General features: G+C 38.4%; 1 protein-coding gene across 1 annotated transcript in view; it reads right to left on the bottom strand.

Annotated features, from left to right (window-relative positions):
* LEPR (leptin receptor) overlaps window positions 1–24,793 on the bottom strand; it is a 93,356-nt gene that overhangs the window by 42,278 nt on the left and 26,285 nt on the right. The window contains exons 4-7 of the mRNA XM_061633350.1: window positions 24,571–24,694; window positions 12,234–12,439; window positions 2,390–2,535; window positions 1,202–1,346 (exon numbers count right to left, since the gene is read on the bottom strand). Of these exons, the coding sequence (XP_061489334.1) occupies window positions 1,202–1,346; window positions 2,390–2,535; window positions 12,234–12,439; window positions 24,571–24,694 (621 nt within the window). The remainder of the gene's footprint in view (window positions 1–1,201; window positions 1,347–2,389; window positions 2,536–12,233; window positions 12,440–24,570; window positions 24,695–24,793) is intronic.

The following is a 24,793-nucleotide window of genomic DNA, read 5'->3' as shown; positions in this document are numbered from 1 at the left end:
TAAATCACTTTGCTCCTTGAACATAGATTGTTCTGTGGTCTCCTGATCCAGCAGGACCATGCAGTCCAGTCTGGTCTGATCAGGAAAATCCTAACCAGGAGCCACTGGGTTCACCAACAGCATCATTATGTTTTGAGTGATTTTCTACCACAGAAAGCAAACCTTTGTTGGCTTCTAACCGGCTTTCTTAACTTCCAGCTAGGAGTGATGAGACCAGCATGAAAACAAAGCTTCTCAGTGGACTCCTCGGAGCTTATGGTGTCTCAGCTTTCCTATTCATTAGACTCTAAGCACCAGCAATTCCCTAATTAGAGTGACAATGCAGTGAAAAGGGAAGTGTAATAAAAAGTCAAAACTGAAGAAAGCTTGACAATACTCCACATAACTGGCTTCTTCCCTCCAAAATAAGACCCACTCCTTGGTGAAGTTAAACAGCCCTGTTTTCTGATTAGAAGAAAGTCCTAACCCAGAAGTGGGCACTGCCCTCTGTAGGCCCAGGGAGAATATGTAACCATATTTACCATAGATATTATAGAAGAATGCCACTTGTAATGTTCATTATAGTTTCACATGTCCAATATATATATATATATGTTTAATTACTTCTGCTTGGAAAGAGCTCCTCACATTTCCCTATCTAAACTAAAATGCAACCATTGAAAGGCATGTTATTAGCAAGTCAGTGTGGGGTAGTGGTTAAGGTGTTGGACTATGACCTGGGAGATCAGGGTTCAAATGGCCACATAGCCATGAAGCTCACTGGGTGACCTTGGGCCAGTCACTGCCACTCAGCCTCATGAAAACCCTATTCATAGGGTCACCACAAGTCGGAATCGACTTGAAGGCAGTACATTTACATTTAAAGTATTATTAGAGAAATGATATTCTATGGAATCACAATTTCCTCCAGATCAAGCATCATGAAACTGTAATTGTACAGATCACACATTTTAGTACCTCATATTGTAATACCACTTGAAATTATTTCTTTTTAATGGCAAGTTCTTATATATATTCATTATATATATATATATATATATATATATATGTTTCATTATTATTTATTATACACATTATTCCTTATAAACACATATTCATGCATTATTAATAGAGATATATATTTCAAAACAGATAATTATCACATGCTAACATTCTTTGCCTTCCACACTGCTGAAGAATCAGATTTCCACTAAGGACAAACCTTGTAGATTCATTTTATAAGGTGTGCTCCAGTCGCTCCAAAGGCCTGGTCCATTACGTTTTTTGCATCGAACTTGAACTACATATGATGAATCAAATACCATATTGCTTATGATCAATGAAGTTTCCACCGTCATCTCAACCACCTATTGAATGTTAAAAACAACCATTAATGTCCCAAGATATAAATTAGAGTGTGGAAAGTTTTTTCTGGGTTTTCACAGCCAGATATAATGTGGACTTATTATGGCCAGAATACAAAGGAGTGTGTGCAGAGTCCTATACACACACCTACGGACTTTTCCAGACCTTTCAATTCAGCCCTCAAAGTAGCTTTTGGATTGATGTGCATGGGAAAATGTAGCTAGGATGGAATTGCCAGTTCTATTGTTTTCACATAGAAGTGGTTTCTGCTTGCACACATACCGTATCTATTTGATTTCTGCCCAAACTATGTTTTCTTCGCACAAGGGTTCAAAATGCATTTAGAGAGTGGGTTTTTATAAGCAGCTTGAACTGGGCCTGTGGTGTGTGGTCACATCAAAGATGACTTTTGCCTGAATCTCACTTTTAAAATAAATCTCATGCTTCAGTGTCCCTACAGCAGAAACCATTTTGGTGTAATCCAGCAAAAATTAGTTATGATTAAATTCCAGTGAAAGCAAATTTGTTTACTTTAATCACATTGATTTCAACAGCACTTTGGCCAGAGTGTTTACTTGACCATGCTGTAGTGTGGAACATTATTGTTTGTATTAATAAATAAAAAGTCTGTATCATTTTATTAGTATTCAGAAATATTTTTATATCTCGTCCTTTCCCTTTGCTTTATTTCTTCACTGACATACTCCCCGTCCCTTGGTTAAAATTATATCTGTAAATTCACTTTTTGCTTTCACATTATGGAACTGCCACCCCCTTTTTTCTCCTTCCTCTCTTTTTTTGTGTTGTATTAGTTGATTGTTAATACTTATGATTGTTGGAATTGTTTTCACTTTTCTTGTGAAAATGAAAAAGTTAAACATTTTTTAAGAGAAACCTTTTTATAGCATTACTGATTTTTTCAAAACTTCTCACAAATGAAATGTTCAGGGCTGTTTGATATTAAGAATTTCCCAGATCAGAGCTTAAAATTCATCTTAGACTTAATTACTTCATAAAAAGAACTTAAAAACAAGAAAACCCTCACCTGCCAGACATTCTTAGTGGAATTTGCAAAGCATTTTACTTCATACTGAAGTGGATATGAAACTGATGATGCAGTAGACCAAGAGATCTTTAAATGTCCTTTGTCTGTCAATTCCATATGCAGATGTAACGGAGGTTCAGGCTTTACTGTAAAACATTATAATCAACAATATTCTTTAAGCACGTTGGTTACTGTCAATAGCCACTGATGCTTGTGTTTTTATTGTATGCTCATTTTTCATGATATATGCATATTATATATTAGCATGCATACACACAACAATGCAAAACATCTTTTAAAATGGCACAATAACTGGAGCATGCTTTTCAACCTTACACAGCCTTGAGCTGTAAAGAATAACCTACTGTCCCAGTTCACTGAAATAATTTCAACATATTCATAAATGTTTTGCAGAACTGTGGTTGTGGTCTGGAAAAGCTGTGGAAGCAGATTGTTCAGTTTCCAGAAGAAGAAAAATAATAATTACAAATCCCTCTCATTCAGCATTTGAAGGTTTTAAAGAGAGAGTCCATAGTTGGGACGTAGCAATGAAAGGGAGCCCCAGCCTGGGATTGTGGTCGTGAGGTAACAAAAGCAAGGAGTTTCTTTCATAAGGAAGAGGGCAGTGCAATTGGATGACTAAACAATGTATATTTGTATGTGGTATTTCTAATTCTCTGGGGGATTAACAGAATTCCCTTAATCACATAACAACCCCTTTACTCCTAATTTTATAAGGAGAAGCAATGTGTTCAAAATCATCCAGTGATTGTACGGCTAGACTGAAATATGAATCTGGATATATCAGTTATTATTACATTTTTGTATACTGCCTTTCTGCCAAGGCATCCAAGGCAATGTAGATTTTTAAAATGTTAAAAGAAATAAATGTTGTAAAATGTAAAGTTAGCCCTGTGCATATGCAGGGGCTGAACAGTCTAACTGAATTAGACCCTGATGTTACCTTCACCTGCCTCGCTTACTCACTTCTTTACTACAGGGCAACTGGTGTCTGTTGGCCCTGGGGTGGGGTGGGGTAGGGAGGAGATATTCTGACTGGAGTAGGCCCTGATGTTATATGTTCAACATACTTGGCCACAATGGGATTTCCTAATCACCATTAAACAGTTTGAAATTTTTCTTTAGCTCACATGTAGTTAAAATAATTTAAATCTATTTCTATATAAAGAAATATTCATACTGAAATTCCTTCATCTACACTCAGTTGATCTACATGGGGTCAATCTTACTTATCTGCCATTAATACAATGCTCATTATCTGAAGACAAGAATAGTTTAACATTACAAGAATGAGCCAAGCCCCTCTCTTTGGCCACGGGGAGCTTTTGTTTCCATTTTGTTTCCAACCTGCTGTGTCAAACCAGGGTTAGGAAACAGGCTTATTTTCACTAACCTTAGTTAACAGTAACCACAGGTCAGCGTTTGGACAGCATACTAAACTGTAGTAAATCTAAAATGGAAAATGAAGTGTCCAATATCCTCTTAGTGGCCTCACCAGAGCAGAGAATTTTTTAGGTGGCTCTGGGCATCATGCCCTTGGGAGGGGGCATCATCACCACACCCCTTTTTCTGTCCCCCAACAACACACATAACTCAGCAAAGGGGGGGCAGACAAGGGTTGCCCTAAGTTGTAATCAACTTGAAGGCACATAACAACAACAAAACACAGACTTAGCAGAGGGTGCAAAGGGAAACAGACAAAGCCTGCATACATGACACAATCAGCGGGGGGACGACGACACACACATACACTCAGCAGCATTTTTGCTTCCCAAGACAGCACTGAGGTGTAGGGGTGTCCTCCTATACCTGTGCTGGCTTGAGGAGCAAAAATGCATCTTCCCTCCTCCCCCTCCCCCTCCTCCTCTTTCTCACCAGTTGCAACCAGTATATTTCTTTTTCTTCTTCTACAGTCTTTTTACAGTGAACCCCCTTTCTCCAGTGCTCAGACTTCCTTGGGACCAATGTGGAGCCCAGAGGTGCTCTGGGAAATTAAAGATGGCAGGTGCAACTGTTGCTTTCATTGCAACATCATGCTCATTGTAAAAAGTATTTTACCATCACTCGGGCCTCTGGGCCTTCTTGAGAGTGTTGCCAGATTAGGCTCAAGAGAATTTGCTGTGTAGAATGGTCTATGGGACTGTTTCTTTGCTGCTGTCTTAAGGCTGGTTTTTTTTTGTCTCTGTGTTGGTTAGCTTTATTTTGCTCAGTTATGTATTTGACAATGTGGTTTGTGAACTGCTCTGAGATTTTAAAAAAAATTACTCCTGGTATATAAATTGATTTAATAAATTAATAAATAATAAGCGAGACACTGGAGACTGCTAGGTATTGAAGATTGTCATTTGAGGGTCCCAGAACTGCACCCCAAGGTCCAGTACTATCAGAGGCTCTGCACCGGAAGAGAAGAGGGGATAGTACACAAGCCTTGGGGAGGCTAGGTTCATTCTCATAACACTAAAGCACGCACTAGCAGTGCTTCTGAATGCAGCGAATGTCACAGGATTTAAGTATCAGATATAATCCATTTGGAGTCAAGCCCACATGGTGCTACCTCCTCAGTGTCCACTATGGCTAATTTAACAAGCCAGGTTACACTCCTAATAAGCTAGTTGAAGACTCAAACATTTCAGAACTATGGAAAGAGCCATAAAGTCGAGTGCATTCATGTACTTTTTCAATGCCAATTATTTCTAAATCCAAAACAAACAAAAGAGCCACACATACAGTAAAATATACTTGATGGCAATATATTGCAATTTCTTATCTAGTATGATGAAAAGATTATGTAATTAAATGTTTTCCTTATCTGCTTTCCTAGCTTATCGCAAACGGTATGAGCTCCATAAATAAATACTTCCTTGGAATTTATTTTCCAACTTTCTACAAAATATTTAAGGCAGCTTACAGTTATGTATGCATGTATATATATATATATATATATATATATATATATATATACATACACACACACACACACACACAAACACATGCACAATAATTAACAGAGGGCATAAATCCAGTAAGAATCTTAAAAAACTGAAATAATTTTAAAAAGCAGTAGCAGCAAAATTTGCCTTATATGTAATTTCAAAACTCAGTAGATATTGCTTTTTAAGGTCCAAACTACACGTTAAGTTAAATGTGTGGTCATAACTTAATGCTTCTGTTAATTCTTTTTTAAAAAGTAACTGCCATACGGAAGCCATTTAAGACTGGAACCACAACAACTGATGAAAGGGGGCTTAACCCTTTCTGTACTGTGGTCCTGAAAAAAAATTGGCCCCCAGGAACTAATATCATCAATAGCAGATTACCCGCAAGGAACAGTAGCGGGTCCCACGGCTATGTTTTCATTAGGATCACGGCATGAGGGGGGTTAAATTCCTCTCCACGCTGTCTCAATTGTCCCTCCCCCAACTTTTTTTTTTAAACTCAAATCCGGATATGCAATCATGCATTTAACATAAGGTGCAGTTTGGCCCTTAGTCAATCTGACCTTGAATGAAAATTTCACAAGCAGGGTTTCTTAGGGCAAATCAACTCAGCCTATAAACTGAGTCTGAATCCTGACAAGATGGAGGTGGTGAGAGTGTTTATTATCATATTCTGGAAATAGCTCAGTTGCCTCTTCTGCATGGGCTTGCACTCCCTCTGAAGAAACATGTGCATATTCTGGGATACTGGACCTGTAAGTTGCCTCAGTGGCTAGGGGTGCCTTTTACCAGCTGTTGCAGTTACAACAGCTACAGCCATTCCTAGATAGGAAAAGCTTGGATATGGTGGCCCAGGCACTTGTGACCTCAAGATTAGATCACTGCAATGGACTCTATGTGGGTCTGCCCTTAAGGTAGGTCTGGAAGCTGCAGCTGGTGCAGAATTCAACAAAGGGCAGAGCAATCCAACTCAGGGGGAGGCAGCATAAGTTGTGCTGGAGTAAGAAAGCCGGGGTAAAGTTCCACTACATCCAATTGCCATTCAGGAGTCTGTGGGTTGGCTGAACGCCAGCTCAGCTGGGAGCTACATGCAGGGACCAGAAAGTAAAAGCCTGCTGTCCCAAATACCCCTACTGTGGAGTAACCCTCTGCATTGATTTCTATAGCAATTATTTTCTTAGACCAGCCTTTTTCCTGGCGTACCTTTTGCCTGGATTGGGACATGCAGGAGCACTCTGAACATGAGTTGGATATGGCCTAAGTCCCCTCACTTGGCCCCTCCCCTGACACTCCCCCAACATGCCTCTTTTTGGGTCTTATGCCTGCTGCACTTGCACCAGTCTGAGCTGAGCTGGCTGGGTCCTGGCTGAGCCATGCTGAGGGACTTACACCAGCAGAGCCCAGCCAGCTCAGCTGGAGATCCACTGCATCCAATTCCCCTCAGCCCAGTGTAAATGGAAGTTGGATTGTGCCCTAGGTTACTGACTTACCAACAGCATGTTAGACATCTGCTGCAGGAACTGCACTGGCTGCTAATATGCTACCAGGCTAAGTCCTGAAACAATCTGGGACCTGGTTACCTGAGGAACCACCTTACCTGCCCAATCTCTACAATCATCAGCAGAAACCCTCCTAGTGGTGTCATATGCTCCTGAGATCTGTTGATGGTTAACCTGGCCTCTGGAACACCAGCCCTCTGGAACTCCCTCCCTTTTTATATCAGAGCAATGCTTACAAGATTAGGCTTCTAATGCTTGCTCAGTATGTTTTTGTTCAGGCAGGCCTTTTCAGATGAGTGATTCCAACCTTAAGTACATTTCTTTTCTGATTTTTAGCTTTGTTTTATTTATTTTATGGTTCTAACCTTGTATATCACGTATTGTGAAATGATAAGCAGTTTGTAAACAGATCTAATAAATAATAATAAAATAAGAAGCTGCTATTAGGACTAAAGTGCAATTCAAACACTGACAACGCAATTCTGTACATGTCTATTCAAAACTAAGGCTGCGATCTTTACTTTAGAATAAGTCTCACTGAACCCAATGGAGCTTATGTCTGAGTAGACATGTGTTGGATTGCAGCCTTAGTCTCTTTGACTTCAATGGGAGTTACTCCCAGGAAGGGACAGAAAGGTCTGTTAATTTCAGTTCTCTCATTTTTCCAATCTTAAATTTAGTTTTCCACATTTCTCAGCAATTTGCTTTTGCCTCATAAAATTCATCAGCACTTAAGAGTGAATTTCTCCTAATAAATATATGTTAGTATGTAGTTTTGACTAATGTCTACATTTTTGCAAGCACATCTTCCTAATATAGTGCATTTTTGTATGCTATTTTCACTAATATATCAATTTTTATGCACACTTTCCCCTAATATATGCATTTTTGTAAACATTGGTTGGTTGGAGAATTGCATCACAAAATTCAGATGTGTGGAATTCAAAGGACAGCTGTGTTTCAGTTCTCTTATTGTTTCAGAAAGTGCAAATTTGATAGATTCACCTTTAAATGCAAACTGAATCAAATTTCTCCTCCATGCCTACTTTCAGTTAAGAGGATATAGGACTGCAGCCTTAACTGGATGCAGTCAATGGCTATGGTCCAGAGAACATATTGTGTATACCAGGGTCCAGGCCTTACACAGTATTTAATGTGAAATTAACTCCACCGAATGATATTTTTAATTCTGCTAGCTATACAGAGCAGTTTTAAAACAGGAGACCACTCAATGACATGATTTAAGTGAATCACTGTGTTTATATTCCTATAATCCCATCTCCTTTCAAAGCATTAACCTAATTTGTAACCAACATGAAATGCTTATTCTAAAAGGTTTCAATTAATTTACAAAAAATATACTAAGAAAAATGGGCTACTGAAATGTCCTTTTCATTATTGTAAGAATGTTAAAACACTAAACACTTCACAAAATGGTCAAATGTTTATAAGTAGCTACTTACTCATCTGGAAAGCAACAAAATATTAAATGCATCCGTCATCTGATTGTACCAATTGTCATGGCTGGACTGAACAGCAGAGGTAAAGCTTTCACATTTTAAAATGCTACAGTTCTAATTGAATTGGAACAATTAGGAGCCATGGGCTCCTACTGGGGAGAAAGGTGGGATATAAATCAAATAAATAAATAAAGTATCATGATGAAAAAACTATTAATAAGTAACCTTTTAGAACTACCTTGAGTCTCAACATCTTATGGATGTATTGGAAAACTTTTTTCTCTTTTCACTGAATGTTGGTAGCTAGAATTAAAACAGGTGCCAGGGACAGGAATTATCTTTTATATCTGTTTTTGATAAGGATTTTCCTCTCTATAATCCAGACAATTCATTAGAATCAGTTAATGCATATTGGACTTCCGGGAAGGGTGACTTAGCCTGTGCCTGCTTTTGAGACGGGCTCCTGCCTCAAAAGAAGCTTATTCAGATATATCAGTCAGTTTTTTCTTTTTTTTTTGACTGATTAAACTTCTCCCGGGTAGGGAGAAACGAAGAGATTAACCTCAAAGCCTATTTTTGTTGGGACGACCAGATCTCATTAATTTATGGGACGAGGTCCAGCCGACGAAGGTGGGACGGATTTTTAACAGCAAGCTCTATCTGATAAAGCGAACGTTCACCTTATCTTCTAAGAGAGAACGCACTAACAGGCAAGCACCCTTCTTTCTATATTTTTCTTTTACTTGACTTAAATTGTTGCTGTTTAAAAGAGATTTGCCAGATTGATCAGTTTTTGACATCTCACTGGGGAGCCATAACTTCTCTCTGCTACGCACTAATTAATAGCTTATCTCTGTTTTTGTTGCAAAAAGCTGTCCTGGATTTGCATTCTAAAGATATACACAGAAGAGGGATTTCTATTCCAGATTTTTATTTTGAAAAATATTATACTGTTTTGAGACTACTCTCTTTTTGGTCTATTTTATTTTGACGAATCTGTTTCTTGACGATTGCCATTAATTGTTTCGATCCTGGGAACTGCATTTTGTTTACTTAACTATTGGAGAGATAAGGCTGTCTGCTCTGTTTATACTGTGATGTCACCAAGTTTGGAGTATTAACCCAATTGTTGCTGAAATAAGAAGTGGTTTTCCTATATTTTTCTTTTAAAATGGCAATTAAGAAAGTGGCTGAAAATCTGGAAATAACTATGTTTCAGAAAATAATGGATGAGATTGAGATAATGAAAATTGAATTGAGTAAAATGAAGCAGGAGATTAAAGATATAAGGGTCCCTGTGAGAGAGGTGACCCTGGAAGGGGTCCCTGTGAGAGAGGAGACCCCGGAGATTGGAACAGGGGTCCCTGTGAGAGAGGTGACCCAGGAGACTGGAATAGGGGTCCCTGTGAGAGAGGAGATCCCGGAGATTGGAACCAACGTGGAACAGGAACAAGATTTGGAGTCTATGGACTTTAGAAATAAAATCTATTGTTTGGAACTCAATGTTATCTCTGAAGAAATGAATGAAGATTCTAGAGATAAAGTTATCAATGGCATGGATAATCTTCTGGACTGGAATGATGTGATGGAGCCCAATATAGAGAAAATCTATGGAATTAACTGCAGCCATGTGACAATGGAAAAACTTTTAAGAGATGACCCAGTGTATTTTGAAAAAAAGAACAGAGATATGATTTTACAGCAGTATTTCAGCAACCTATTCAGAATGGATGGCAAGAAAATATTTGGGATAGAGGTAATCCCCATCAGACTCTTACTATATGACTATGGCTTTGACAGCAAGATTATTATGGAATACTGATAATGGAAGATTGGATATTGAAATTACTGGACTTAACAAGACTACTCAAGATGGAAGATGGAAAATGGAACTAATAGAGATAATAGAACAATGGCTACTGAAATTATTGAACCTAACAGATTCTGATGTGATGGATTAATTGAAATGTTTATTTTGACTATGGTTATGACAATAAGATTATCATAATTAGTAATGAGATGGATTAATCGATATGCTTATCTGGAAAAAAAAATTGATAGATATATTTCTTAAAGAATTGAAACCTCTCTTTGACTTTTTGTGGAAAGAATAAAGTAATGTTTATGAGATTTGATGATTAAGTAAGATAACTACTGGAGGAAAGTGATTTTATAATATGACTTAAGAGACAGGATTGTTATATATTATAGACTTATAACTGATTTGATCTTTGACAAATGGGAAGTCAATATTTTACTCTTTATTTTTTATTTTTGTTTTTTTTTTTCTTTTTTTCTTTTTGTTTAACTATTTTTGATTTTGTTTTTTGTCTTTGAATGTTTTATGATTTTGTCTTGTATGTTTTATGAAAATCTGAATAAAAATTATTGAAAAAAAAAGAATCAGTTAATGCATATTGTGCTGTTAAGATGTGACAGTTCAACAATACCAATAAATAAATATGTCTTTGCATACAGTATGCATGATGGAATTTCATTGATTTCAAGCAGGGGGGAAATGCTGTTGAAGAAAAAATAATCAAATGACTGTTTTCTTCAACACAGTAATTTTGGCAATTTTCACCTGCTTTCAGATCAGAGCTTGGAAAAGTTACTTTTTTAAACTACAACTCCCATCAGCACCAGCCACCATGGCCACTGGATTGGGCTGATGGGAGTTGTAGTTCAAAAAAGTAACTTTTCCAAGCTCTGTTTCAGATCAATATTTACATGGGGGGAGCATTCAAAGCCCATTCTTAAATCTACACTGGCACGTTTCACGTTTAGGAAACAACTGCTTTTTTATGTGAAGCAGGTTCTGGGACCATTAGCTTTGACAGTGGCAGTTCTATGTGATTACAGTAAATTGCCGCAATCATGTAGAAAGAAAGGGATGGGATCCATCCAATTCTAAGAGAAAAAAGGCCCATATGTGAGGAACACAAGTGGGACTCTCTCTCTACTTGCAGATTCCCTGCACTTCCTCTCCCCCATGCATTCTTCTCCTCAGCTGAGCTCCAATACCAGAAATGACAGGAAATGTCATAAAAGCACTTGGGAAGGGGAGCTGAGGGGAGATAAGTGTGGGGAGGGTTCTGCACTATTTATCCACATGACCTCTTGCTTTTGAAATTGGGTCCCTGCTCCCCTTTTCTATGTGTTTGATACTTAAACACACAGAACTGCCATTGTCATATATAGTTTGGTCCAATACCACTCACAATCATGTTTTTAAAAAAAGATTAAGAAAGATTTTGCTAGCATGGTTAAAAACTACACAGGACAGCCCTTTTATACATCTTCCAAATTAATTTGTTATTTAAATTAGAAGCCCATGTAATTCATTCTTTCCATGGCAACCATACCACTAGCAAAACAGGCCTGCCAAAGGGATAAAAGTTCCTGTGCAAGAACTTCCTTACATCAGAAATGAGTATATGAATAAAGCATGCCATGACGTAATCATATCACATTGCTCTTCATTTCCTTTGTAGAGAAAATGGTGCCTTAACAAAAGTTGAAAATACTAAAATTCTGACTACTAAAAAACTTCCAGCACCAATTCTGCATGGTAAAAAAATTATGGTGTTATTGTTATGAATTACATCAACTTCAATAAAAATGTTGTTGGAATTACAACTGAGGATAGGATTTCAAGTATTTTAGGAAATTATATCACTTAATTGAATGACTGTATTTTGCTATATATCTAAAGTATGCTGGGAAATACAAAAAAACCTTGTAATATACAAATATTTCATACTACACTAGCTTACGTGTTTGTGTGTTGTCTTGAGGGTAGACATTTTGGTTGGAATTAAGTTCTAATATAGCCACAGTATATAGGATTGGACTCACGAATGTGGAAGCTCCCTCAGATTCCATGATTATTCTGATTTTACATTCAGGCCAATAAAATGAAACTTACCAATATCTATGGGCTTGACTGACATTAGTGGTGACCGAAGCAAGATTATCCCATTTGTGATCTTGAGCCACATAATGTAAATATGGTTGAGTTTTGCTGATGTTATCTGACATTCATATCTTTGGTCTTTTACAGCATTACAGTGAATGACTGTCACATTGTCCTTTAGTGAATTTGTTGAGGTACTTTCCAATGAGAAATCTGTTCTGAATTGGAATAGAAAATGAAATCCATCAATTGTTAATGGTTTTTAAAACAGCATGTCCACAGCACTTTACTAGATGTTCTTTTAAAATAGATTAATTATTTTAGATAGAAGCCAGGAAGGGGGGGGGAGAGAGAGAGACTGTGATGAAAATGTCAGAGCCCTACTTTCACCTCTGCAAAGATAAAACAGAAAGGCTGTGATCGTTTTCTTTAAAAATTGCAGTGCCTAGTCATATTATTCAAGCAAAAAAGCAATAGTCCTGGAATTAATGTCATTGTGACTTGAGTGAGTAGTTTTTACTTATGCAAACTTCTGAGGAGATAATTTAGCATTTTCTTAGAAGCAACCTTCAACTTGCATATAAATGTAACATTTTCTGAGTGTTCTGAGTGATTTCTCCATCCCCTTCTGGGTATGGCTCCACCCATAATCCAGCCTTAAAAGCTGGATATTCAGACAAATTTTACAGAGTTGGAGCCTTCAGCAGCATTACTACAGGGATGAAGGGATAGTCTTCCTGCACGAAAAAGGCTTGTTTGCTCATTTTACAAAGATTTTAAAATATACCAGAAAATGTTAACTTCAGTGTTGCAAAACAAGAACACATAAATGAAATATGCATTGAAAGGTAGTAAGAAAATAATTTTGAAACTGTGAGATTATACTCTGGAGCAAGTAGGTAAACTTGCACAATGTTGTTTTTTTAAAAAAATTAAGGCACATAAATACATTAATCCCCCATCTTATTAAAAAGTCAAAAACTTTTTAACACAATTACAAAACAAATGCTGGGGGTAGGGTTGGGAAATGGAGGAAACAGATGGGAGGATCTTATATCACAAGCTCTGGGCAAAAGGTACCCATAGCTACCATGTGAATAACAGCTTTTGTCTCCTTTCTTGGGAGGAGGATTTGTATTTTCCCAGTTTAGCCTGAATCACACACAGAACCCACAGAACAAGTCTGAACAAAGTACACAACAGGGTAAGGGACGAGTAAGTCTGCATTACAAGTATCAAAATGCCTCATCAATCTTAAAATGTTGCATCTGTTTTTAGCAGAAATTAGTTTCTACCCATTTATATTGAGACAACAGTATAGTTTCTATACAAACATACTTCAAAATTAGTCTCAAATATTCCCGTAACATTAATTTCACATTATTGACTTTGAAAATATGGTTCATGACTTGTTTTTGGATAATTTGCTTCCCCAATTCCATGGAGGAAGAGGAGGAGGAGAAAGCTAATTTAAACGCAATCACTGCTGCTATTGCTTTGGATCGGACTATGGAAAGTATTTGTTTTCTGGCTTTTTAGCATTCTGTTTTGTTCCTTCCGCAAAACTCAAGTAAGCCCAAAATATCTTCTTTGGCTGACCTCTCCAAACAAAAATTTTTAAGCATTTTTTAAAATATTGGAAAGCTCCCTTAAGGTGAAACAAAAATCTTCTTGAAATATGTACTATTTAACTGAGATACCCAAAACACTACAAGATGAAGTATGCACGTTTAATGAGTATTAAGGACATACCATAGAAAAATCAATCCTTAATTCAGTTATCAATAATAGTTATACAAGTGTGGCATCAATCTAACGTTAGACTAGCCGCCATCCAGAGAACTGCGTAATTAACTCCACAAACCAATAGTGTGGTTTTAACTTGCTTCACAAACAGCAGCCCAGCCCCACCACCCCATTTTTTGAAACACAGGTTTTATATCTAAATTAATTCATTAGCAAAGCTGAACACAATTTGAAATTTAAGCACATATGTGGCCTTAATAGGCTTTCTAGTTTAAACTTATGTCACCTGTGCTGAGCATTGGTGATAGAATAGCTACAAGCTGAAATAAAGAATCTCCCAATCTGCAGCAAACGTTGTAGGTATGCTTAATTACTGTGGCTAGGATCAGACCGTTTGTTGTTGTTTTGCTTTAGCAGTACCCACTAACAAGGGGACAGTCTGCTTCTGATTGATTGATTGAATTTATTTATATGCCACCCTTCCACAGTGAGCTGTCCCCAAAGCAGATTGCAACAAACATCCAAAATATCAAAATACAAATCATCGGGATAGGGGAGAGAAGTCAATTTACAAAATATAATTAATTCAAATAGGGCAAAAACAATTTAGCAAACAGAAAAAAATCAGTATGACAAAGGAAATAATCTCAACTTAAATAAGTAAGTACAAATATTGAACAGTTCAACTTTGGCTCTGGAAGTGTCAGGCCCAGGATGTGACTCAGGAACCAGACCAACGATTGTAGTTAATTCGTATTTTATTAGGGTAATGTCCAAACAAAGACTGCGTTTTCTCATGAATCAATACAGGGATACAGGTCCTGCGGCACTGGGAGAAAGTTGACAGAGCAAGGGACTTCTTCCCGCCTGTTCTTTAAGAAGGGGCCAAACGGGCGCGCAATCTTTCGCTCCTCCTTAACTGCCCCTCAGGTACTGCCCGCCTTCCCCCCCTTCTCTCCTGTCTTTTCAGCTGTCTGCGTGTGCGTGGTGAGGGGGGAAGCATCACCCCCTCCTCTTCTGAAGTTTCCGATTCCAGGATGGGGGATAGGGGAGGGGCTGATGGTAAACTGCCTCCCCGCTTTTCGGCTGTGAGCAGCCCTCCCTCTTTCCCCTCTTGCTCTGAGCCTGAAAGAGGGGGAGGCGTGAGAATGTCCAGGGAGGGCTCAGGCTCCCCGTTGCTAAGCGACCTTATCACTGGCAGTTCCTCTGTTTCGTCTTCGCTCCAAAGGGGGGAAGTTCCTCCCCCTTCCCTCTGCCATCCATCCGAATACTCTTCTCCCAACTCTCCGGGATCCAGCTCCCCGGGATTGGGACCCCAGCTCTGCCTTCCGACAGGAAGCTACCAAAGTGAAAACAAAGTTCCAGCTGCAGGCTCATTTTTGCTGCACATGTGGAACACTTCTTTGGATGCTGACCCATGAATCTAAGTGAAACAGAACATTCTGAAATTGGTGGAAAGGAAAGATAAGTAAATCTGAGTGAGAGCAAATACGAGACCTGCTCTTAAGCATAAGAGCCCTAACTAGGTATGATCAAAAACATGTTTCCGACAGTGGCCAACCAGATGCTTCTAGGGAGCCCACAGGCAGATTCTTGCATCATGGAACCTAAGGCAACGTGCATGCCATTCCCAGCCCTCTCCCACTGTCATTACTGAACAAATAGTATTCAGAGAAATGTTTTATCTAATCCTGGAAGTAGCATGCCGCTATCATGGCCAGCAATCCTCCAAGAATTTGTCTAATCACCTAAATGCAGAGAGACCCCATGAAAGCCCTATGCAAATACCCTTAGTTGGATCAGAGTGCTTGCCTACCTAAAACTGGCTATAGCAAACCTTCTATTCACCAGGGATTTTGGAGGCTTGAGAAGAAGAGCTGCAATAGTTCTCCATATGGTTGGCTCAATAGATCATACACTGGGGACAGCCACCACTACTGCTACCTCTGTTCTGCAGCCAGGGAGCACCAGCTCAAGTAGAGGGGTAGCTGTCCCTCTCTTCAGGTTGCAGCCTTTCAGAGCTGAAGGAAAGCTGTGTGCAAGTTCTTCCCTGCATTCTCCAGCTCTGAAACCATTACATGGGCTTATCGTGGAACCAGGAGATGAATGCACCAAGCTGTACTCAGCCCTTCTCTCTCTTTCCTCTTTGGCCCATGAAGCCATGGTAAAAGGCTTGTGCTAGGCTGAGAAAGGGAAAGCACTGATCTCAGAATGCTTCCTAGGACAATTTTGCTTCATGGTTGAAGGATCTGGAGAGGACTGTGCTAAAAGAACATGCAGTTCCCTCTTCTTTGAACCACAGGAGGTTTGAATGCTTTCACAGCCAAACTCCCAAGTCCAGTAGATGAGGTCTCAATATGGAAAATCACAAAGGCAGTGCATCCCCACCTAATATTATTTTGCTATAATTATATCCCACCTTTTGCCCCCACACCCGCAAATAAGACTCATGAGACAGAACTTGGTTTAAATATTATATTTATTAAAATATAACATGAGGAAGAATTATATAAAACCAATTAACCAAATCAGAAACTACAGGCAGGTGAGGAATCCAACTAATTCTGCTAGGGAAACATCCCTCCAGACAATTTGCATGTAACAGCAAATAGCAGTGGCTCCCCAGCCAAGGATATGGAATAACTCACTCACTCCTTGCTAGATGAGCCTTAGGTGTCGATCCCTCATGTGCAACGTGGCCGTGCTCTATTCGCGTTCATCCCAATGCATCTGGCAGTCCACAAGGGGCACCCTCCCAGTTCCCACCCAGAACCAAAGGCCTGGGAGCAAGAAAGAAATGAGGAGGATAGAGCGGTGGGGCACCCCCTTTTAAACCCTGCTCAAGCCTCTTCCTATAGACTGTGGGGTATCCTGTGGCCCTCCCTTACCCTTCCCTATCTGGAGCCACTTTCCTGAGTCATCTTTACAACAGGGAGGGGTGAGGGCAAACCCACCCCCACTTAAAAGTGAGAACTTTATTCTCAAAGTGGCATACATTTTTATTTTACCTCACATTGTTGTGTGGTAAAACATAAGATTACTGTGAGGGTTAGGCTGAAAGATAGTGAGCTTTATAGCCAAGTCTCCCAGTTCCACTCCAACATTCTAATCACTGAATCACACAGGTATTGGTTTTCTGAGGGAAACCAGGATTGGTTTTTAAAAAATAAAATCTAATATTTGATACTCAGCATATCTGCACATAGCAATCCATTTTAAACAAGAAATATAATAGTAGCATTAGCGTTCATAAGAAGACCAGTTCATAAATGATCTCCCTGTATAGAGTATGTATCTCTATGGAGAATGACCACTATCTTTATATTTGAAATATATGAATCTGACAAGTCCAAGAAAACATCAATAAAACAACTCTATAGCCTATCACAGAACAATGAACATTCCCAAAGATGAAGCCATTGATTTAGCATAGCCACATGGTGCTAATATAGAAACTGGTGAAGTAAAGTATCTTGTGCATTCACTTTCTGCCTGAAACTATGAACAGCAAAATCAAAATGTTGTGAAAGATTGATTGTTTGCAATATGTGAAGAAGAATTTACATTAAACCAATCAAGGCATGAAACATCTTAGAAATTAAGTCCAGTACTGCAATTTACTCATTTTTATTATTTATTTAGAAGATTATAAACCTCTTAATCAAAGAGCTCTGCAGATGGTGTACATCTACAATGTTGTAGATAAAACACAGCTAAAATCCACAAAACAATGGAAAACAAATATACACAAAACCATCATAATTAAAACACAGATAAACATCAGCAAAACTGTTTTAAAAATATAGGTAACTATATCTATACCTGGATAGGCTTGCTGAAATAGATGTGATTAATCTGGTGCAAATGTCATTCATTTTAGAACAGGGGAACCTATAGCCCTGCAGATGTTGTTGGACGACAACTTCCATCTTTCCTGACCTCTGGTCATACTGGTTGGTTGGGGCTGATGGGAGTTGGAGCCAAATCCGAACAACATTGAGGGCCAACGGTTCCCCACCCATTTTAAAACAATGCTCATGTTTAGGGTAGTTGTTATGTGCCTTCAAGTTGATTACGACTTATGGTGACCCTATGAATCAGCTACCCCCAATAGCATCTGTCATGAACCACCCTGTTCAGATCTTGTAAGTTTAGGTCTGTGGCTTCCTTTATGGAATCAATCCATCTCTTGTTTGGTCTTTCTCTTTTTCTACTCCCTTCTGTTTCTCCCAGCATTATTGTCTTTTCTAGTGAATCATGTCTTCTCATGATGTGTCCAAAGTATGATAACCTCAATTTCATCATTTTAGCTTCTAATTTTACTTTTGGTTTAATTTGTTCTAACACCCAATTATTTGTCTTTTTCGCAGTCCATGGTATGCACAAAGCTCTCATCCAACACCACATTTCAAACGAGTTGATTTTTCTCATATCCACCTTTTTTACTGTCTAACTTTCACATCCATACACAGAGATCAGGAATACCATGGTCTGAATGATCCTGACTTTAGTGTTCAGTGATACATCTTTGCATTTGAGGACCTTTTCTAGTTCTCTCATAGCTGCCCTCCCCCTTCCTAGCCTAATTTCTGGCTTTGCTGTAATCTATAAAGCACAGGGTGATTTTCTTCTGAAATTCCTTGGTCCGTTCCATTATCTAACATATGTTTGCGATATGATCTCTGGTACCTCTTCCTTTTCGAAATCCAGCTTGGACACCTGGCATTTCTCGCTCCATATATGGTAACAGCCTTTGTTATAGAATCTTGAGCATTACTTTACTTGCATGGGATATTAAGGCAATAGTTCCATAATTACTGCATTCCCTGTGATCCCTTTTCTTTGGAATTGGGATATATATTGAACGCTTCCAGTCTGTGGGCCATTGTTTAGTTTTCCATATTTCTTGACAAATATTTGTCTAAATTTGGACAGATTTAGTCTCAGTAACTTGTAGCAACTCTATTGGTATGCCATCTGTTCCTGGTGGTTTGTTTCTTCCGAGTATTTTAAGAGCAGATTTCACTTCACATTCTAAAATTTCTGGTCCTTCATCATACAGTTTCTCTGTGAATGAATCTGTCATCCTGGCATCCCTTTTATAGAGTTCTTCAGTGTATTGCTTCCATCTTCCTTTTATTTCATCTCGGTCAGTCAGTGTGTTCCCCTTTTGATTAATCAACATCCCTACTCTTGCTTTAAATTTCCCTTTCATTTCTCTTATCTTTTGGAATAGGACTCTTGTTCTACCTTTTTTTTGTCCTCTTCTATTTCTATACAGTAACTATTGTAATAGTTCTCTTTGTCCCTATGTACTAGTCGCTGGATTGTTGCATTCAGGCAGAGCTTGGAAAAGTTACTTTTTTGAACTACAACTCCCATCAGCCCCAGCAGCATGGCCACTGGATTGGGCTGATGGGAGTTATAGTTCAAAAAAGTAACTTTTCCAAGCTCTGCATTTAGGATTTTAACTGTGTTTCTATCTCCTTTTGCTTTTGCTTTCCTTCTTTCTTTAACCATTTTAAGAGTTTCGTCTGTCATCCATTGAGGACTCTCTCTCTTTTTAACTAGAGGTATTGCCTTTTTGCATTCTTCCCTGGTGTCCCTGACTTCACTCCATAGTTTTTCTGGTTTTCTATCAACTAAATTTAAAGCCTCAAATCTGTTCCTTATTAGATCTTTATATTTTTCTTGGATGCTATTTAAATTATATTTTAGCATTATGCTTGCTTTGTTGTTCTTCTTTAGCTTTACCCTGACTTTTTATATTACCAGTTCATGATCTGAACCACAGTCTGCTCCTGGTCTTGTTTCCGCAGAAAGTATGGAACTTCTCCCTCTTCTGTTACCAATTATATAATCAATTTGATTCCAATATTGACCATTTGGTGATGTCTTCGTGTACAGTCATCTTTTTGGTTGCTGAAAAAATGTGTTGGCAAGAAACAAATTACTGGCTTCACAGAATTCAGTAAGTCTTTCTCCTGCTTCATTTCTATCTCCTAAGCCCCATTTCACCACAATTTCTAGTTCTTCTCTATTCCCTACTTTTGCATTCCAGTTCCCCATGATTATCAGAACATATTGTTTTGGTGTGTAATCAATTTCTTCCTGTAAAATCTCTCCAATTCCTCTTCTTCTGTGTTTGCCGTTGGAGCGCAGACTTGGATGATGGTTATGTTAATATGTTTCCTGTTAAATCTCATTGATATCACTCACTCAGACCTTGTGTTGTAGCTCCTAATTGCTTTTGCTACATCACCTCACTATTAAAGCAACCCCATTTCTTCTTAATTTCTCATTTCCTGCATAAAATATTTTGTAGTTGCCTGATTCAAAATGTCCCATTCCCATCCATTTTAATTCACTCACACCAAGTATTGTAATGTTGATGCATTCCATTTCTTGCTTGACAATTTCTAACTTTCTCTGGTTCATGCTTCTCACATTCCATGTTCCTATTGTGTATGTCGTACAACTCCAGATTCTCCTTTTGCATCTGTGCGCATCAGCCTCCGGGCTTCCATTCGTCTTTGATGCTATGGTGTCATTAGTCACAGCACTACTCATACTTGTCATTTGTTCTTCCCCAGTAGCTCACTGAGTGCCATCTGACCTGGGGGTCTCATCTTCCAGCACTATCTCATGTTTCATTTTGGATACTCTGTTCATAGGGTATTCATAGTAAGAGGTATTCAGAGGTGGTTTACCGTTGCCTTCCTCTGAGTTTGGATGCATCTTAGTCTGGTGTCTCAGCTTTGACCATTCCACATTGGGTGACCCTCCTAGGAGTCTAGCCTCTTGGTCTAGACTCCTGATGGCATTGCTGTCAACTTCTTCAACACTCTCAAACCCCCTCACCACATTAAGGTGTGCATCCTAGAGGAGAGGTGTGCATTCTAGAGGGTAGTTAGCTTTTTATTTATTTTTATTTTTGCTACCTGCTATAACAAAATTGTACTGAAGAGAAATACATTTTTATTATATATTTTTTTAAAAAACGTAAGTAGGTTTTTCTGGTCATCCATGTCAGGTCCTTATTCTACACAAAATTTCCCAGTCCTCTCTGATCAAGGATTCTTCTAGTCATAAGGCATAACATAAACCACTTTCAAGTTCACTGTGCTGCAGTGTTGCAGCCCTGAACAGAAATACATGTGGGTGGGTGAATGAATGAACCAAAATGCCTTTGTGATTGTTGGAGAATTTCACCTGTTGATTATCTCATGTAAGCCATTTTATTTTATATATAAGATTATTCAAGAACATTTTTTACCTGCTTAGAAAGCAAGACACTAATTTGAAAATCATGAAGCATACTCTTACATGGAGAATTTCCTAGCTGAAACAAGTTCCATAAAGGCACTTAAAAAAAAACTACAACTAAGCTTCTTTCCATGGTGCTTTGGTTCAGTAAAGAACGTATCAGTAAATCAAGCAAATACCCTTACTGGAACAAACAAACCAGGTCCCCCTCTAAGAATGATATACTAACACTACTAATAATACTATTACCTCCCCTACTCTACTACTGTCAAAATCAGAGCAGCTATGTGTGCAGTAACACTAATATACAGGCGCTTTTGACACAGGTCAGCTGTGTGCCAGTGTGCTGTGAGATAGTCATATACAGCATGTATGACCACTTACAATTAAAGCAAACATGCCCTACATGACAGATGGCCTTCATCAATGGTACAGTCAGCAAGGTGCCAGAAGTACCTTCAACCCTGGGTTGGCCCATCTTAACCATTCCCAATTGAAAACTCAGACTTCTCTCTCGGTTCCTGCTACAAGGAATGTGATGTTATAGAGTAGACACAAGTGAAGTATTGCTGCCTTTTCTCCACTCTTGAGGGGGGGAAATCAAAATAAGGATAAGGGAATTCATTTTTTAAAAACTTCCACAAATATGCATTATGCAGATAAGTTCAGGCAATATAATAAAAGACTAGCATTTAGAATCCTCCAAATAATTCATTGAGTGTCCACAATATAGTGCAAAGAAGCCAAGGGCAATCTGGAGAAAAGGAACACAAGCTCACTAAGGGACAATCACAAACGTTATTGGTCTTTTTAAGCTATGCTTACAATTCACATACCATGAAGAACTAAAACCAGATACTGCAATGACAAATGCTCATAGCAATAAAGAATACTTTGCTTAGTTTTTCAACATGAATGGTTAGTTCCTGAAACTGGCATGAAACTGTAGAACTTTATTTTTAAAGTTGGAAAATCCATGTTTTTCTGGAGCAGACTTTGGATAAACAAAATGAAAAAAAAAATACTCCAAGAATTTGGCTTCCATTTACACTACACTACTTGGAAGTGGAAAGAGTGCATTGTTCCACTTGCCACTGTTTCCTTCTAGAATCATAAGAGAAACCAGCTGTGGTATTAATTGGTCATGGCTGCATTTTTAAAAAATTGAAACATGTGGTAGTATTTCATTATTGCCTATTTGTTTTAGACCGTTGCAAAAATATTGTAGTCCAGTATCCCAGCACAATATATGTGTGTGGGGGGGGGGGGTTAAGGGAAATTTTGAAATAACTAGGTAAAATGGACATCTAAATATCAGCCTTTCAATAGTTTATTCTCAACTACCTTAGAGAACAGGACAAGAAGAAATGTGTTCATATCACATAAAGGTAGACTGAGAGATGTGAAATCTTTTCTTAAGAAAAGGTCACCATCTGAATTGGTTGTTCAGGGATCTGTTCCACTGGAGGGACTTTGCAGAACAGTATCAACTTCCTCCCCCCACCCCCATGATCTTATCATATCAAACAAGAAAGGGAGAAGTTCATGAGCAGAGTTAGGAACTGCCTGGTGCTGCCTGATGGAAGACATTTTTAATGTTTCTGAGGGTACTTGTATAGCTGCATCCTGGCTATATGTGGCTGATTTGTAAACATTTCAGAGAGTAGATAGCAGAAATTATGAACAATTATTGAGCTCTTTGACCAGAGTGAATGCAACCATTCTGTTCAGTAGACTAATATCCCAACAAATTCTTGTACCAGAGCCAAATACTGGACTCATGACAGGCAACATTCAAGTACCAAAAAGAATTTTGAGAAGGAACTCTTACTATGTATTATTATTGTTGTTGTTGTTGTTGTTTATTCATCACTTTCCCCCCCAAATTTAAACTCATAGTGACTTACAACTGCAGCCTAATTCTACTACCAAACCCCAGGAAATAACCTTTGGCTTCCCTTGGTTTTGACAGTCTGATTTTAGAACCTTTGTTGGGGCATAAGAAAGTTGCTCTGTTTTCCTTTGTGTAGGTGTGTGCACCTAACTACAGCAACAAAGGGCATGCTGCATTCTATAGATGGGATACATGAGGTTCCAATCTTCTTGCTAATACTTTTGCAACCCAATTCTCTGCATGTTTACTCAAAAATAAGTTCCACTGACTTCACTGGGTCTAGGATTGCAGCCTTTGATAGAAAAAATCAGCCCACAAAAGTGTTCCCCAATAAAGTGATTGACAAGGCTGTAAAATATATTCCATATTTACAGAGAAGCCAATGCCTTCATAAAATATGATATCAGCCCAGAGCAACTAATATGGTTTTCTTATGATAGAAGACTGGGAAAGATGGGAATGTGCCAGATCCTCTGTTAAATGCTTTTCTCACTTCTTCAGTATAATGGGTTTATGTTAGAGGAGACTTGCTATACACTGTAACTATCATGAGTGACTTTTTTCCCCATATCCCCAGGCCTGAATTATCACAAAGTTGGAAGATCTTCAGGCTCTTCTTCATCTTAAGCCCTGTTGGTGCAAACAGTTTAAACCAGTACATGAAGTGGAACCATGGACTTGTACAAGTGTAAAAATTTGAAGATTCTGGAGGCTGTGTTAGTGTAACAAGAGATACTAATGCAGCATGGGTGTGCCAGTACAGGATTAGGAAGCAAAAAGGCTGTCTGATGTTGTGCTTGCAGCTGGGAAGAATGTGTTCCTTATACGAGTCCTAACAGAACTCATAAGGAAGTAATGCCATTCAGATTATAAGCAACATGCAGAGATCAATGCTATCATAAAAGTTAACCAAACACACATTTTATGGCTAAATTCTATATTTAACTCACTAGACACCAAGACATTTGAGCAAAACATCTATTCAAAAGGCAATAAAATTTTTAAACATCTCCAAAGAGATTGCTTAATGGGTGCCACTTCAAAACATGCCAATAATAACTGAGGAAATATACAGTATCTGATGTCAACATGATAAGGCAGGCTAAGTTCATATTTTATGGCCAAAAAGTGAAGTATTGCACAATAAGTATATTGACAGAAGAGATCTCTGACCTAAAGTAAAATGCACAGTTCCATAAAAGGACAAAGATAGAACAGGGGGAAATCCCAGTGTTAACCATTTACTTTTAAAGTTTGGAATATAGGCCCAATTGATAATCTACCATGCTCCCACACTTCACCTTCACAATTAGACAAAGACAGACAAAGGCTTGAAGGAAACTAAAACCTGTTACTATCTTAAATAATAGAAACATTTTGTTTGATAAAATCTTGTAATTCATAAGCCTTATAAATTGCACATTTGACATGCATTATACTTACAATACATATAACAGATTAGCAGAAAAGTCTTCATTCAGGTATGGTGACTTAGTAGACAATTCCACAATGCAAAAGAGCTCCTCTGTGTTTTCTTTAGACCAAAACTGGAGATTCCATATTGAATCTAAATGGAAAGTTTACACATTTTTCAAAACTTCCTTGTAAGCCAGGTGCCTCCAGACGTTGCTGAACTACAGTTCCCATCAGTTCCAGCAATGTGGCC

Source organism: Rhineura floridana, chromosome 6, assembly GCF_030035675.1.
Source record: "Rhineura floridana isolate rRhiFlo1 chromosome 6, rRhiFlo1.hap2, whole genome shotgun sequence".
In the NCBI taxonomy this organism is placed as follows: Eukaryota; Metazoa; Chordata; class Lepidosauria; order Squamata; family Rhineuridae; genus Rhineura; species Rhineura floridana.
Note: the sequence above shows the minus strand (reverse complement) of the source record. Positions and strands in the feature narration are given on the sequence as shown.